The 13873-nt window shown below is 40.9% G+C and overlaps 1 protein-coding gene across 1 annotated transcript in view; it reads right to left on the reverse strand.

The window, feature by feature from the left end:
* zfyve9a (zinc finger, FYVE domain containing 9a) overlaps positions 1–13873 on the reverse strand; it is a 30730-nt gene that overhangs the window by 5192 nt on the left and 11665 nt on the right. Inside the window, 12 exon segments of the mRNA XM_078264381.1 lie at positions 311–473; positions 1555–1635; positions 1836–1986; positions 3886–3990; positions 4237–4319; positions 6139–6363; positions 7323–7478; positions 8239–8361; positions 8733–8862; positions 9970–10133; positions 10784–10960; positions 11720–11819. Coding sequence (XP_078120507.1) covers positions 311–473; positions 1555–1635; positions 1836–1986; positions 3886–3990; positions 4237–4319; positions 6139–6363; positions 7323–7478; positions 8239–8361; positions 8733–8862; positions 9970–10133; positions 10784–10960; positions 11720–11819 — 1658 coding nt within the window.

The following is a 13873-nucleotide window of genomic DNA, read 5'->3' on the forward strand; positions in this document are numbered from 1 at the left end:
TCTGCTGAAAGGCCTCAATTATATCCAATAGTGAAAAGTCACATTTAAATTTGCAGATCTTATCAAGACTGCTGTAAAATTGATTGCATTGGTCTGGATCTCAAAGCCACGTCAAACCACATCATTCCACCCGGCTAAGATTTTCCTCCAGAGGGCTTCCTCGAGCATGCATTATGAGTTTTAATAGCAAAGTAGTAAAAGCAGCGGTTGGGAAGCTATCAGTTCAATTGCCCGTGAGATAAATGAATCTCATAACCCCCCCCCCCGCCCCCCCCCTCCGTTCTCCAGGTCCTTCCTGTTCCTGTCTCACCCCTTGTTGAAGTTGTGGTCGTCCTCCGTCCATTGGATGTGGATGAGCTCCTGGTTCTCCTCGTGGTCTGCTTTACCGCACGTGATGCTGAAGTCCTTCATGTCCCTCAGGGCTTGGCGTAGACAGTCCATGGTCTCAGCTGTGATCTGGATCATCACACCGTCTAAGGGTGGAGACCAAAAAAAAAAAGATGATCCATTAATTATCATAATCAGTGTTCAAACAAAGAGTATGTTCATCTGTGAGTCGACTGACAGAAAATGACTTGACAATTTCCATAAACTTTATTTATTACTTAACGTTATTGTTTAAAAAAGGGACAAAGTCCACCGATTTTACACGTGAAGATCAGTTAACTTCATGAGGAGTATGATGATGCTGTCAGGGTTAGACAACTTTACACAAAGCTTGGTTAAAAAATAAAAATGGAGGTGTGTGCGGCCTGACAGACGTGAGCGTTTACCTGGCAAATGAAAAAATGTTCTTGGTGGAAATTATAGGAAGTGTAGCATTCAGCATTGGAGCATAAATATTACCCAAAGGACCCAAATGTCAGGACATCTCAGCCTCTGCTGCATGTTTTGACCAAACCCAAACTCTATGGTAGTAAAATACTACATCACTGGAGAATCCCTTTCAGTCATTAATCAAGAAAAGCATTCACTGCTTTCAGCTTGTCCAATGTGAGGATTTGCTGCTTTTGTCTTATTTATAATCATAAATTGAAAAGTTGGGGTTTTTTGTTACCTTGGGCTTCAGTAAACTAATGGACAGGTTTAACTAGTGATAATTAAATAATCATCAGTTGCAGCTAGCAGTGGGCAATATGGATCACATAGATTACAGTATATGTAATTTTATATTGTGATGTAATCAATATTATAGAAAATCTATTGAGAAACTGTTTATGGTATTAAAAAATAAAAACAGATGGGCATGTCTGGTTTCTGGGTACCCTGATGTATCAAAGTACTTCAGCACATTAAGGCATTATTATTATTTCCCACAGCAGCATAATACACTCAGATGTGAAAAAATAGCTATACAAACTAAAATCTAACAGTTGGTTAATGTATATCTTCACATCTCCAACTCCCCATTTTTAGCACTATTCATGAATTTGTGCCAACACCGGCATTATTATTTTTGTGTGAGGCCTTTGTGAGGTAGCTTCATACAAATATTCTCATCCAATATTTCAGCATTTTTACAGCCAACATGTAGTTTGTTGTCACAGTTCTCACCTTCCACAATGCTGGTCTTGGCTAAGAAGCCCGACGAGGCTTTCAAAGCACCACTGAACACAAAGAAGCAGGCTCCAGTAACTAGAAAAGTAATCACAACTTAAGTTCAACTTTGTCAATCAACAACTGATAGAGGTCAAATTATTTTCAGGCAAATAGACAGGACAAGAGAAATAATAACAGGCAGTCAGCAGGAGAGCACTCCAGACAACAGGCTGGACATGGAAAACAGACAGAGGGAGAGATAAAAGGAAATGTGATGAATCGGTTTCTGTGTCAACCTTTGCGAGGCTGGTGATGGATGCTGATGGCCTGCGTCTGGTAGTTCCCATCATCGTTCTGGACACACACCAGGTGGGAGTCGGCCCGGTCGTTGAAACACGCCCCCATGGCTAGCACGTGTTCGTTGGACTTGTTCATGGCCTTCATCAGCTGCAAGGACAAATAATATCCATGTCTAATTAAGAAGCCCCTTTGGGTGTGCATGCTGAGGAAAATGGGCTTAACAGAGGCTGCCTGGTTAAGCCTTATTGCAGTGGCCTTGTGGGTAAAGTCCTCAACTTAAATGGGATGGCATTGAGATGACAGATTGTGAAGAAAGACATTGACAAGGGTGGGTATCAATAGTTGAAAGATCCCACATATTAAGTCAGTTAAATCCCCTGCAGCTCTCTGAAGCCATTCTTCTCAAAACAGGAATAAAACAGAAAATCTGGAGGGCTTTAACCACTTGTGCACTTGCTGTGCTAAAAGGCTTGCCTGCAAGCTGTTGAGAAACGGTCCCCACTTCACATTACTGGGTTCCCATCTGTTACTGCATCAGCAGCCAAACGCTACAACCAGCACCGCTCTCTCCACCCCAGCTTTCTTTCTCAGCCAAATTGTGCTTTGTGTGTATCACTTCTTCTGGTCGGACATTCATTCACACCCTCGAGGCAGCGGCGTTATAACAAGTCGGCAGCCCACGCCTAATGTTCAGCTGCAGGGACCCTGAAGAGTTTGTCACACATCACCTACACAGAATGAACATGTGTGTGTGTGTGTGTGTGTGTGTGTGTGTGTGTGTGTTGATGTTCAGGGAGCTTAATAGGAGCCTCCTCCGCTGATGTCAGTCTGATGGAGGGTTTCATTTGGTTAGAAAAACGATGTATGATTTTGGGAGGAAAAAAAGCTCAAATGTGCCACATGAGACACAGCTCTGCTCTCTTCTCTCCATGTCTAGAAACTGTTTTTATGCAGAAATGTTTGAATTGGAATGCTTTAATTTTAGCTGGTGTTAACGCTGTCAATCAAACTCTATAAACTGCAAACTAAAACACCAGACCAAGACCACGTGAAGGGAGGGCCTCACGCCTCTTCCAATCAGACTCTGGTGGGGTTCCTAATAGACTACACCTTTGATGTTCCCTGTTGACAAATACCTCAACCCGTCCCCTGCATCCCTTTGATATTTGCAGCATATTTGTCAATTTTCTATCCATCTATCATTTGTTGTACATATTGCATTTAGATATTTGTTATGTTGTATATGCTATTTTGATATAAGCTATTCAAGCACTGTTCTGAAAGGGCAACAAAACATTTCACTGCACAATGTAAAGATATGCTGACTATGTGACAAATACACTAAAACTTCTTTATGACAGTATACATGTGGTTTTTAGCATATTTTCAAAGTCTAAATAACAATTAAATCAATTTTATCATCAACATGAATGGTCAAGTAAGCGATTGGAATAAGCAGCATATATATGCAAGATCATTTGGTAACCATGCATGCACATTATACATCGATGCATTTTGTGCTTCTTTCCGGCTCCATGTATTTTAGTAGCTTCTCATAAAAAAAAGTGAGAGAAACGTAACAACCGCACAGTAACTATCCCCCTGTAATATTACGCTAAAAGAAGCCTCCGTTTCTACCCGTTCGTCATTACTCACAACATGAGATTGAGTAGCCGTCTCAAACATCTCGTCTCGTTATTCATTATATTAAATTAGATATCTTTGGGTTTTGGACTGTTGGTTGGATGAATACTAACCACTCGATAATGTTCGTTGGGCTCTGGGAAATTGCACTTGGCATTATTTTTTTATTTACAGTTTTATTGTCTAAGTACTCGTTAGCTGTGTAATCAGTGGGCTATACGGCTAAAATTCTCTATCGCAGTATAAGTACATTTATATCATGATATAGGCAATTTTCTAGAAAATCTATTGGGAAACTTTTGTTTATGGAGAGAATAATCAGATAGGGATCTCGGTTTTTGGACCTTGTTTTCAACGGATATGTGATGTTGTCATAGTGATAACCAGATGCAGGACACTCACCTCATTATAACGATTACTGGGGATCTTAATGCTCGTCTTTCTCACCTCCATGTCCACAACCAGACCTTTTACCACCGGTAGCGTGTACTGGTAGTTACGGAAGTCCTACGACAGGGACGGAAAAAAGTGAAGGATAGGAACACTATATTTTTTTTTTAAATTATATGTCTGCAATGTAAGTACAATAAGTGAAAACACTTGGTAACATAAGTGACATCCCTGTTTGACTACACATACAATGCACTACATTTTGGAAAATGTATAAAAGGCTAATGCTATTTTTCAACAACATAAAGCAGACCTTGAACATAAATAATAGGAGCACAGGAAGAGAAAAACAAAGCAACTTACTGCGAGCAGATTCATGATAGTGTGACCGGTCTCTCCGAAGAGGGGTTTTCTGAAGCGAACACTGAATAGCGGACACGGATAAACTGCAAAACAAAATGTTCAGTTGTTAATAGATCCACAATAGAACTGAATTCCTACTAACATGATCGATGATTTTTAATGTCAAGGCTACTTTCTTTTCATTCATCAAGTGTCTCATTCAGTTGTCATGGAAATATATCCAGTTCCTCTGCAAAATGATGCCAGTGAAATTATTTTAACATTTTGGGTTCAGCCTTGGTTATAACAAGTTACAGAAATATGGTCACAGAAAATTATGTTTTGATTTACTGTTATGGTCTTTGTTGCCGTTACACCATTTCTCCTTCTTTGGTTATTATTTTAAATGTATGAATTAATTTCATCAGTCTTGGTGCTGGGACTATTCTTTGTTTTGTAGGTGTTTCCAGGTAATAATAACTGCACAACATGCATTTCCTGTGTTTTATGATTTAAATGCAAATGAACTGAAGAGACCCCACACTGACATCAAATATAGTGAACCGTGCCTGTAGTTAGGAGAACGCTCCTAATCCACAAGTGAAAAATAAGGCTGCTTTTTTTCCAGCAAGCAAAGCTCCTTAGATGGCTATTTTTAGCCTTATCTCAGCAAACAGCTGGAAATAAGATCTCGCCACAAACTCTCATTAGCAATAAAAACCAATATCAGCCTTAATCTGCAGTTCAGCGGGAATCCGTATACTGACTAGCTACCCAAACTTCTGCTGGTCACTGCTTAAGGTAAGAGATGAGAGAGCTACACGGTTTGTGTGGTGGATTCATTTCATGGTGATGGTTACATTTTGTGTTCAAGAGCTTCAACTGTATGTGGCTTTGTTAATATATTCTATCCGAGCTCAGTGGAAGCAGGCAAGAGGCTTAGCAGAGCCAGCCGGCGCTCCGTGCTGGCAGGTCTGGCTGTGAGAGAAGGGGATTTGGTGTTAGAGGAGGCTTTCCAGTAAAACCCCTCACAAGACTTTCTGGTTCATGTGAGAAACCGTGAGAAACATATGAGAGCAGGCTGGTTCGATGACAACTGACATACTAAGCTCTCTAGATCAAGCTGGATCTTAATATTTGACCATACCATAACCCATCAAACCGTTAGAGGAAACCCACGCTCTTTGCTCTCCCTTTCACCACATTTAACCTGGTCCCATTATACAAATATACAATTACTACAAATATTTGTCTCTGACTCACTTCAGTTGAAGCCCACAATTCAAGCGTACATATCCTGTTTTGGTCTTGAGTTGGCTCTGACAAACTTGCAAGTCAAAGTTTTCTGGTTGTGCGCTGGGTCAGCCAGTCGAAACACTGATATACAAGTTTATTAGATTAGCATGTTTTATCATGTTGTGTTAAGTGCAATATTGCACACATTATATCAATATTTATTTAGCACACACTACAGAAAGACGCCATCAAATACTCAAATTTGTAGTGTTGTTGATCAGTTTCTGATTTCATCAACTTCACTATTTCTAATATAAAACATCTGAGATGTTTGTCTTCTTTAATTAAATTAAAAAAAAGAAGTCATACACAGAGATGAGGTGGAACTGCAACAAGCAGAAAAAAAACTTAATTAACGATATTAATTAGATTAATTCACTCCTCTGCGCTAAATGGAATGGAAATATGAACATCTAGAATGCCATGACCACTGGAAAACAATGATCTGCTAATGAAGATCATGTGATATGATGGACAGCTCCAGAACAAATATTAAATGGACCTTGATGTGAGATTGTCAACTAAATGTGAATTTAACTGCATGTCAACATTTTAGATAACATTAAATTATACTTATTCTCCTATCACTTTTGCTGTATAGTGTGAACCCCAGTAGTCCTAACTCACATCGGTACTCTGCGCCCAGCCGCAGCATGAGGCGGATGGGGAAGACCTTGGCCCAGGGCGTTTCCCACTTCTGTATTAGGATGCCAAAGAGGTAGGGAGGGTTGGGCAGCAGCAGGTCCTGCAGCGATTGGAAGGAGGGGCTGATGTAGAGGAAGCCGCCGTGCTCCTTACTGCCCAGGAAGCTCTGCATGAAGAATGAGTGACTCAGGTGGCTCAGCACGTTGCCTTTAGGAGACGAGGAAGAAGGGGAGGGGAGGAGAGGAGAGAGAAGTGATATAGGAGATGTGAGCAGGATAAGGGGTTGGTGAAATAGGAGAGGGGGAGGCACAGCAGGGTAGTAGGGGAGGAAAAAATGAGTAATAATAGGAGTTTCAGAAAAGTATAAAAAGCAGGGAATGACATTAAGGAGATAGGAATAAAAATGAAGAGGATGAATTGGAAGAAAAGAGACAAACCAGAGTTCTCATCATCAGAAAAGGGAGGTAAATATGAAATGAAGAGGCTTGTATACATGGGATGTCTGTGTGGATAAGGGGTCTTGCTCAGTCTGTACACAGCAAGGCCTGCTCGCTTTACAGCCTCGTATTACCTACAAAGGTTTTATGTTACTAATTATCTGCAGGAGGGATCGCTGGCTTTAGATGTCACATAATGTAATAATGGCATGACAAAGCACTGGGACCTGCTGAAGCCAGCATTTCTTCCCGAGACCTGACTGACGGCGAGTTAATAAGGAACGACACACACAATATGGCTCCCTTCCACAAGCCCAAAACTGCTCCGCTGTGAATATAAAAAAGGAAACAGCCTGAGGGGAGCGAGCCGTCAAAATCACCCGACATTAGCGGAGTTAAAAACGTTGGTGAGGTGTTACGCCTAGAGGGAGGCAACCTGACAGCAGGACGCTAATGTTTGGACCATTTTTCATGAAAAAGACAGACACAGTTCAGCAGCAGTAGACAGTGACCTGATTTCCGAAAAGAGGACGGCTAGGTGCTTCTGTCGTCTCTACGGAACAAAAAGTAGAGCTGGAACATTTCCCCCTTACATTAAACTACTTTAGAGTAAGCTCATTTTTAACTGGGCAGCACTTGACTGAGACAGGTAGACTCACCTGTCGACAGAACTACTAATGAGTTGCTAACTCCCCCAAGAGGTGGTGGAGCTGTTGGTTGTGTTCTTACCACTGAGGGCCTCCTGGTAGAGCTGCACAAAGTGAGTGAAGATGTCTTTCGGGATGGTCTTCTCATCAGGCAGACACTGGAGCAGAATGACCACCTCTGCCTGGCCAACAGCATGCATGCCCTTTGTTGTCAAGTACCAACACTTCCTGTTTACATCTGTGGGATAAAAGAACAGAAAACTAGTCTGTCATATCAGACATACAGGAGATAGTTACCAAGTTACATCAGAGCCATAAACATTTCATACGATCCTTTCAAACATTAAAAACGTGACAGTGAGTAAATAAACACTTTTATGTAAAAGTCATGATGGAAATCTTACTATTTCGGACCTAGCAACATATTTGTAAGGGTTCTAACATAAGTCTGAATTTTTTTTTCGAAAATCGAAGTTATTTAAAAATTAAATCGTGAACAGGGTGAATCGAGATCACAATTTTATAACGATTAATCGTGCAGGCCTATACAGCATGAGAGCTAATAGGAATAAAGAGTGCCAATTTAACTAATTTATTGTTGCAGATTATACGATAGGCAGCAGAATTATCTAATAAATCATTACATTTATTAGGTAATTCACTGTGAAAAGGGATACCTCGCTACATATTCCATGCCAGAAAAGGGTTTATAAAAAAATATCCACATGCATGACATACAAAAAATTAAAAACATGAATTTTGCTACTCAATGATTCGCAGACAAAAGCTTAATAATGCACAAATAAAAATGTATACAGTACAAATGTGTATTTTTCCTTTTCCTTCGATCATCATGAAATCAATCATTTACAAGCCGGTCCCCCACACTAATTTCTGCTCCTCCAAAAGTTCCTTATGTGAATAATGTTTTGACCTGCATTTTTTAAAATGAATGCCCTAAACCGCTATGGTAGGAAGGCACTGGCTGGGTAACTCACAGTTGACTAGCTTGACCATGGCGAGCAGATTCGCATTGAGCACGAAGACCAGGGGGTCTGGGCCTCCCTCCTCCAGCTGCTGCATGAGGACGATCTCTGACGGCCTCTCCTCCACTGCATAGTCTTAAGGTGAGGTGGAGCAAAAGAAGGAGAAGAGGGCAGAGGGAGGAGTCGAGGTAAAGTTAAATAAACAAACAGGAAGGACGAAGGATGAGAGAGGGGTGGAGATGGCAGAGTGAGGATGATAAAGGAGTCGCACGTGAGGTTAGAGAAGGAAATGATCAGATTTGGACAACAGCTAGAGACCCTCCGAGTCATTTAAAAACATCATCACTGCATTCCCATGAACAAATCCTCTCCTCCCCCGTTGGCAATGAGTGTTTGAGACGTGAGCCATGAAACAGAGCACATGTAAAACCCAATTAACAAGCACAAACACAGCAGCTGACGGAGCAATGAGGAGGCAGCAGAATGGTGAGGATGAGGGCAAGCACCTGTGATGTGGCCTCCCGTACCTCCTTTGACTCCGGTGGAGATGAGGATGGGAGGGAGCCCGTCCTCCGGGATCAGACTGAGGGAGCTACCCACGGGGCTGCCCACCGGGGCGACAGGGGTATGGACTGCCTGGGGGTGGAGAGGAGGGGTAGGGGTGTAGGGTGAGATGTAGTTTATAACAGTGAGATGCAGTATCCAAAAGGGTTTTATATGGCTGTGATTATAAGTACATCTGGATGCTATTAATACAAGATTAATACTGCAGAGGCCAACATTATTCTGACTTTTAGTTCCTGTACAAGTGAAATTGTCTCACGAACACTGGATAGAAATTGTGCTTCTTTCAAACTCACACACTTTGTAACACAAGCTTTCTGTCTCCAAGTCCAACCTTTCGTCGCCAATACCAAAATAAAATTACTTAAGCAATGTCACTTTTCTGAGATTTGATAACGCTCCTCCAGAGCCACAGATGGACAGCATACAACTGTTTTCAAAGGTTCAGTAGTACTCGCTGTGACTAGTAAATTGATTTTGACATGTCAAATTGAATTGAGTGCCCTTTTAATATTCCTACTGGCTTAATTCACTTTTATTTGATACATTATAATGCGCTTAACCAAGAAAACTGTTATCAAACTACAGTAGGAGCCCCAGTTCACCACTTTTCCATTGTTACTCGTGAACTACAGAAGTCAATTTACTGAGAGTTAAACCTTATGCAGTAAATTAAAAATTCATGCATTCATGCCATTTTGACCTTCATGGAGTCATGTGAAAGTCTGATTTAATCCTTAAGTTCTGTCTGCATAGCATCATCAGGCCATCTGAGATGAAGCCATTTAAAAGCTTCAACAATCATTATGTTTAACAGGCCATAAATCATCCTAAAAGTTGGCATTTTTGGCATTCAAGTCCAATGAATGTATAAGCAGCACAACCACAGAAACGACCACATTCAACTTGCTGTTCTGTTATTTGTTGTGAGGCAAACTTTAACATATTTTCCTTTAAGCACATCAGTCGACCAGGATTTCTAATTCTGATTAAGCAAGCAAGGAATGTTTCCTTTGAACTGTTTATTGCAGTCTGTGACCCAGCCAGTAAATGACCAAGAATCCCACAGAAAGAGTTCTATGTGGCTTCCTTCAGCTTACTGCGAAGTAGCTAATATGACCATAACACGCTCACCTAATAGCACTAGCTGTGGGAAATGTTTTTTTGTGCTGAGCCTACCTCTGAGGATTCAGAAGTGGAGGATTTGTTTGAATAAGCTGAGATGGCCAGTGACTGGGAGGGGGCTGGGCTGGAGGTTGGAGGTTTGGGGGACTCTGATGTGTCTCCGTTAGGTAGCAACCCATCAGAAAACCACACCCTCCTCTGCTCCCGTGTCAGAGACCCTAAAGGTGAGAGACCCACAGTGAAACACCACAAGGTTACATAAATGAAAACTGTATGCAAGCAAACCCTTATCAGGACTAGCAAAAAAAACTTTCAGGAAAATACTTATTCAGGAACTAGATTGTGGATCGGTCCGCATTTTTCTGTCCGAGCCCGGCCCGCGTCCGACAGAGCAGTAACCGAACCCGACCCGAGCCCGACAGGCATTAAGATAATTATGTCCGAGCCCGACCCGAGCCCAACACAGTTAAAATCAAATTTTTTTTCCTCATACTAATTGAACGTTTGTTTGTGTGGAAAGCTCGCTTTTATTAAGCAACTGTAGGAAGGCATTCGGAAATATCAACAGATGAGCGCATCAGCGCACACGGGGCAACAAGCGCATGTTATAAGCTGTTTTAAATTGCAAATGTTCAATGCCTTATCGCCCTGATGTGACCGAGCCCGACCTGAACCCGAACATCATTTCTAAATATCTGTCCAAACCCGGCCGGTCCCGTCGGGCTCGGGTCGGGTATCCATCCTCTATCAGGAACACCCTGATCACATTCACACAGTTCCACTTTAAAAGAAGTGGAGACAAAATGTCACGGTAAAAGGTGAAAAATAAAAGTGCAAAGAGCATTTTTATTCTTGGTAAAGGTTGTACCCTCATTGCCAGCCTGTTTCAGGACTCCCACGGGCACCATGACGGTAGGAGGAGGGGAGCTGAGCACTCCAGAGGCCTGGGCCTGCTGCAGAGGGGGGATGGTGGAGCAGTACTCCGCTGGGTTGTTGGGGTTCGGACTCTGGTTGCTTCCAGTGGCTGTTGTCTCCCATGATTGAGCTGACAGAGACAGAAAACACCATTAGTATAAGTTAGGAAAGTGTGTGTGTGTGTGTGTGTGTGTGTGTGTGTGTGTGTGTGTGTGTGTGTGTGTGTGTGGTCTAAAAACTATACATTAGAGAAAAGCTTTTTAGCAGTACATCAACTCCTACATGTAAACAGGTGTTACTTGTTTGAGATAGATGACTACTGCTAATAAAAGTATATAAAGTCTATAGCTTTTTAAACGCCGTTATTGGTGAATATTAATAGTATTCCCATACATTTTTAGGTCTCTTAAGATTAAAAACTTTTTTCCTCAGCAAACAATTTCAGTTGTCATAGTATGTCAAGTACAGTTTCGTTAACTAGGGCTCCGTTCCAATAAGTGGCCCAGTAAGCCAGAGGGCTCACCTGAATGAAATGCAGTCGTAATTAACGATATTAATTAGACCTGTGATTTTTCTGCTATGTCAAAATGTCTGCTGTGAAAAGGCTTATTTATACAGCAGCTGTGCCCCATTACCATACTTTATACAGTTTAACACTCTTCATGTATGCAATAACAATTACAGTATCATACTGCTGCAACGGTTTTCTTTGAATTTATCTAATTTCTGTCAGGAGAAAGAGTCATACTGTAGGTTAAGCTTAGCTTAAAATGATGAAACTAAAGTCCTTCAATGGAGCAGACTCTTCAGTTGCATGTATACATTCAGAGCAAACATATAATAGAACATAAGTAGGAAGAACTAATTTTCTACTTGCAGTGATACTCACCACTCGTCAGAGCAGAATGACAGGTGACACAGACGCGAGCCTCCTTCCTGTCCATGTACATGAGCCTGCACTTCAGGCTGCAGCACGTCGCACAGAACACCTCAAAAACACAAAGAAAATTATATTATTTGTACTACATTCCTACAAAAGGATGAGCACGCTGGATGAAACACATTTCTACAAATGATTTTACTTCAACTGTGATGATTTTTTAAAAAGGTGAACAATTGAAAATAAGATGTGATTAAGTGTGCAGCAAATGTACCATTTTATGGATATTGAGTTCCTTTGCCAGGGCTTCAACGAGCTGCAGCTGTGTACAGGGCACTTTACATTCAATGGATTAGCACCTCATTACACATCATTATCCAGCAACATTCAGAGCCTCACAGCACCATCATAAACTGGTTTGTGGATCTACCAGTCTGGTGGTGGGTGCACGGAGAATCCCGCTGCGTCTATTGTTGTAAGTGCTGGTGTCAGTACTACTGCAGTGCCAGCTCTTCCCTGCTCAAGTGGCAGAGAGCGTTTTTTTTTTTACGACCATGGGAAATTAAGTAGCAGTCTGGTGATTTTCCAGTGCAGTGTCAGCGACCACATCTTTCCTTTAAAGCACTGTGCGGACAACCTGCTGCGTGTGTGGGTGGCCATAATGCTAGAAAGCTACCTGCACACCAACTTGAGTTGATCTGCAAAGAAAGGCCGAAAAGGCACTTCATTTATTTTACCTCCTTACTCCACACAGCCCAGCAAAGCAGCTCCTTCAACAATACTCCGTTTGGAATATGACTCTCTAATGCATTTTAAAACGCAATTTTAACGCATGATTTTTTTGTCTTTGCGCGGTTTATCCTGTTTTATTTGCAGTAGTGTTTTATACATTTTATTTATGTACATTTTATTTGAACTGGAAGATGTCCTGCAACATAACTGCTTGACTGTCAAACATTACATTATTAATGGATAATTAAAATAACCATTAGTTGCAGCCCTAGTGTCCATGTCATTTTGTAGAAATAATGATAACAGCAAGCAAGCTTTTTGGTAGGGGTGCAAGATATATCGACTCAATATCGTTATCGCAATATCATGTTGCGCAATATTATATCTAGGGGTGCAAGATATATCGACTCAATGTCGTTTATCGCAATATATCGAAAGTGTCGCCATAAGTATACAATATTTTGTTTATTTTGTGGATTTCGTTGGCTGTCTGGCTTAGTTGTGTTTGATTTAAGAGCCCATGTGAAACGCTATAATGATCATGTTTCATTGGCCAGTTACCGTGCCACTTGCACATGTTAGTACACGTCAGCGCACGGGTCCACTACGTGACAAACCCTATGGAGCGTACCATGTGACGTGTGTGCATATTTCAACAGAGTGAAGTAAGTGAAGAAATAGATAGAGACATCAAAACGGAACGAATCAGAGAAGAGCAAGAAAAGTTGTGTCCTGTTCTCTTTATTTATTTATTATATACTGTCCAACCAGTAAAACATGTCCTGTTCTGTAGACATGGTCCTTATTTATTTATTCAGGTTGTACCAGTCCAATATGACTGTGACAGTTGAAATAAACCTTGTGTTGTAAGAAAACTTGTTTAATTTGTTATTAATCTATTTTGATGCGTTTTCCCATAACTTTTGTAATTTCACATATGTTTAAAAATACCTAAATTAATCGCAATATTCATAATCGATATTGCAATATCACATTTTGTCAATATCGTGCAACCCTACTTTTTGGCAAGAGTTTTTCCAATGGCATGTACCTTACTCTTAATACAATATATCTCATGGATACACTTCATTCTGGTCTATTAGTCTATACAGGCTACTGTAGGGTTAGGAAATGTTTCCCTTCCTTTTTCTGATTGATTTCTGGATGATTGTTAAATATTTGTGCAAAATTGAGTCTCTTTTTTTTTGAGGGGCTTACCTTAAAACCTTAAAAAACCTTTTCTGTTGATGCTTTATATTTAAGAAGATAATTCTTATAAGTGTGGCTGCACCTCAGTCTATTATGGGATTATGGGATTATGGTATTATAAATACACAACCAATAAATCACCAAACAAGAAATGCCAGGTTGCTATAATCATTGTTTTTTAGTGTGATACAGGGTTTTATTTTAGATGTTCACATAAAAGCA

The sequence above is a fragment of the Sander vitreus genome, chromosome 12, assembly GCF_031162955.1.
Source record: "Sander vitreus isolate 19-12246 chromosome 12, sanVit1, whole genome shotgun sequence".
Classification (NCBI taxonomy): domain Eukaryota; kingdom Metazoa; phylum Chordata; class Actinopteri; order Perciformes; family Percidae; genus Sander; species Sander vitreus.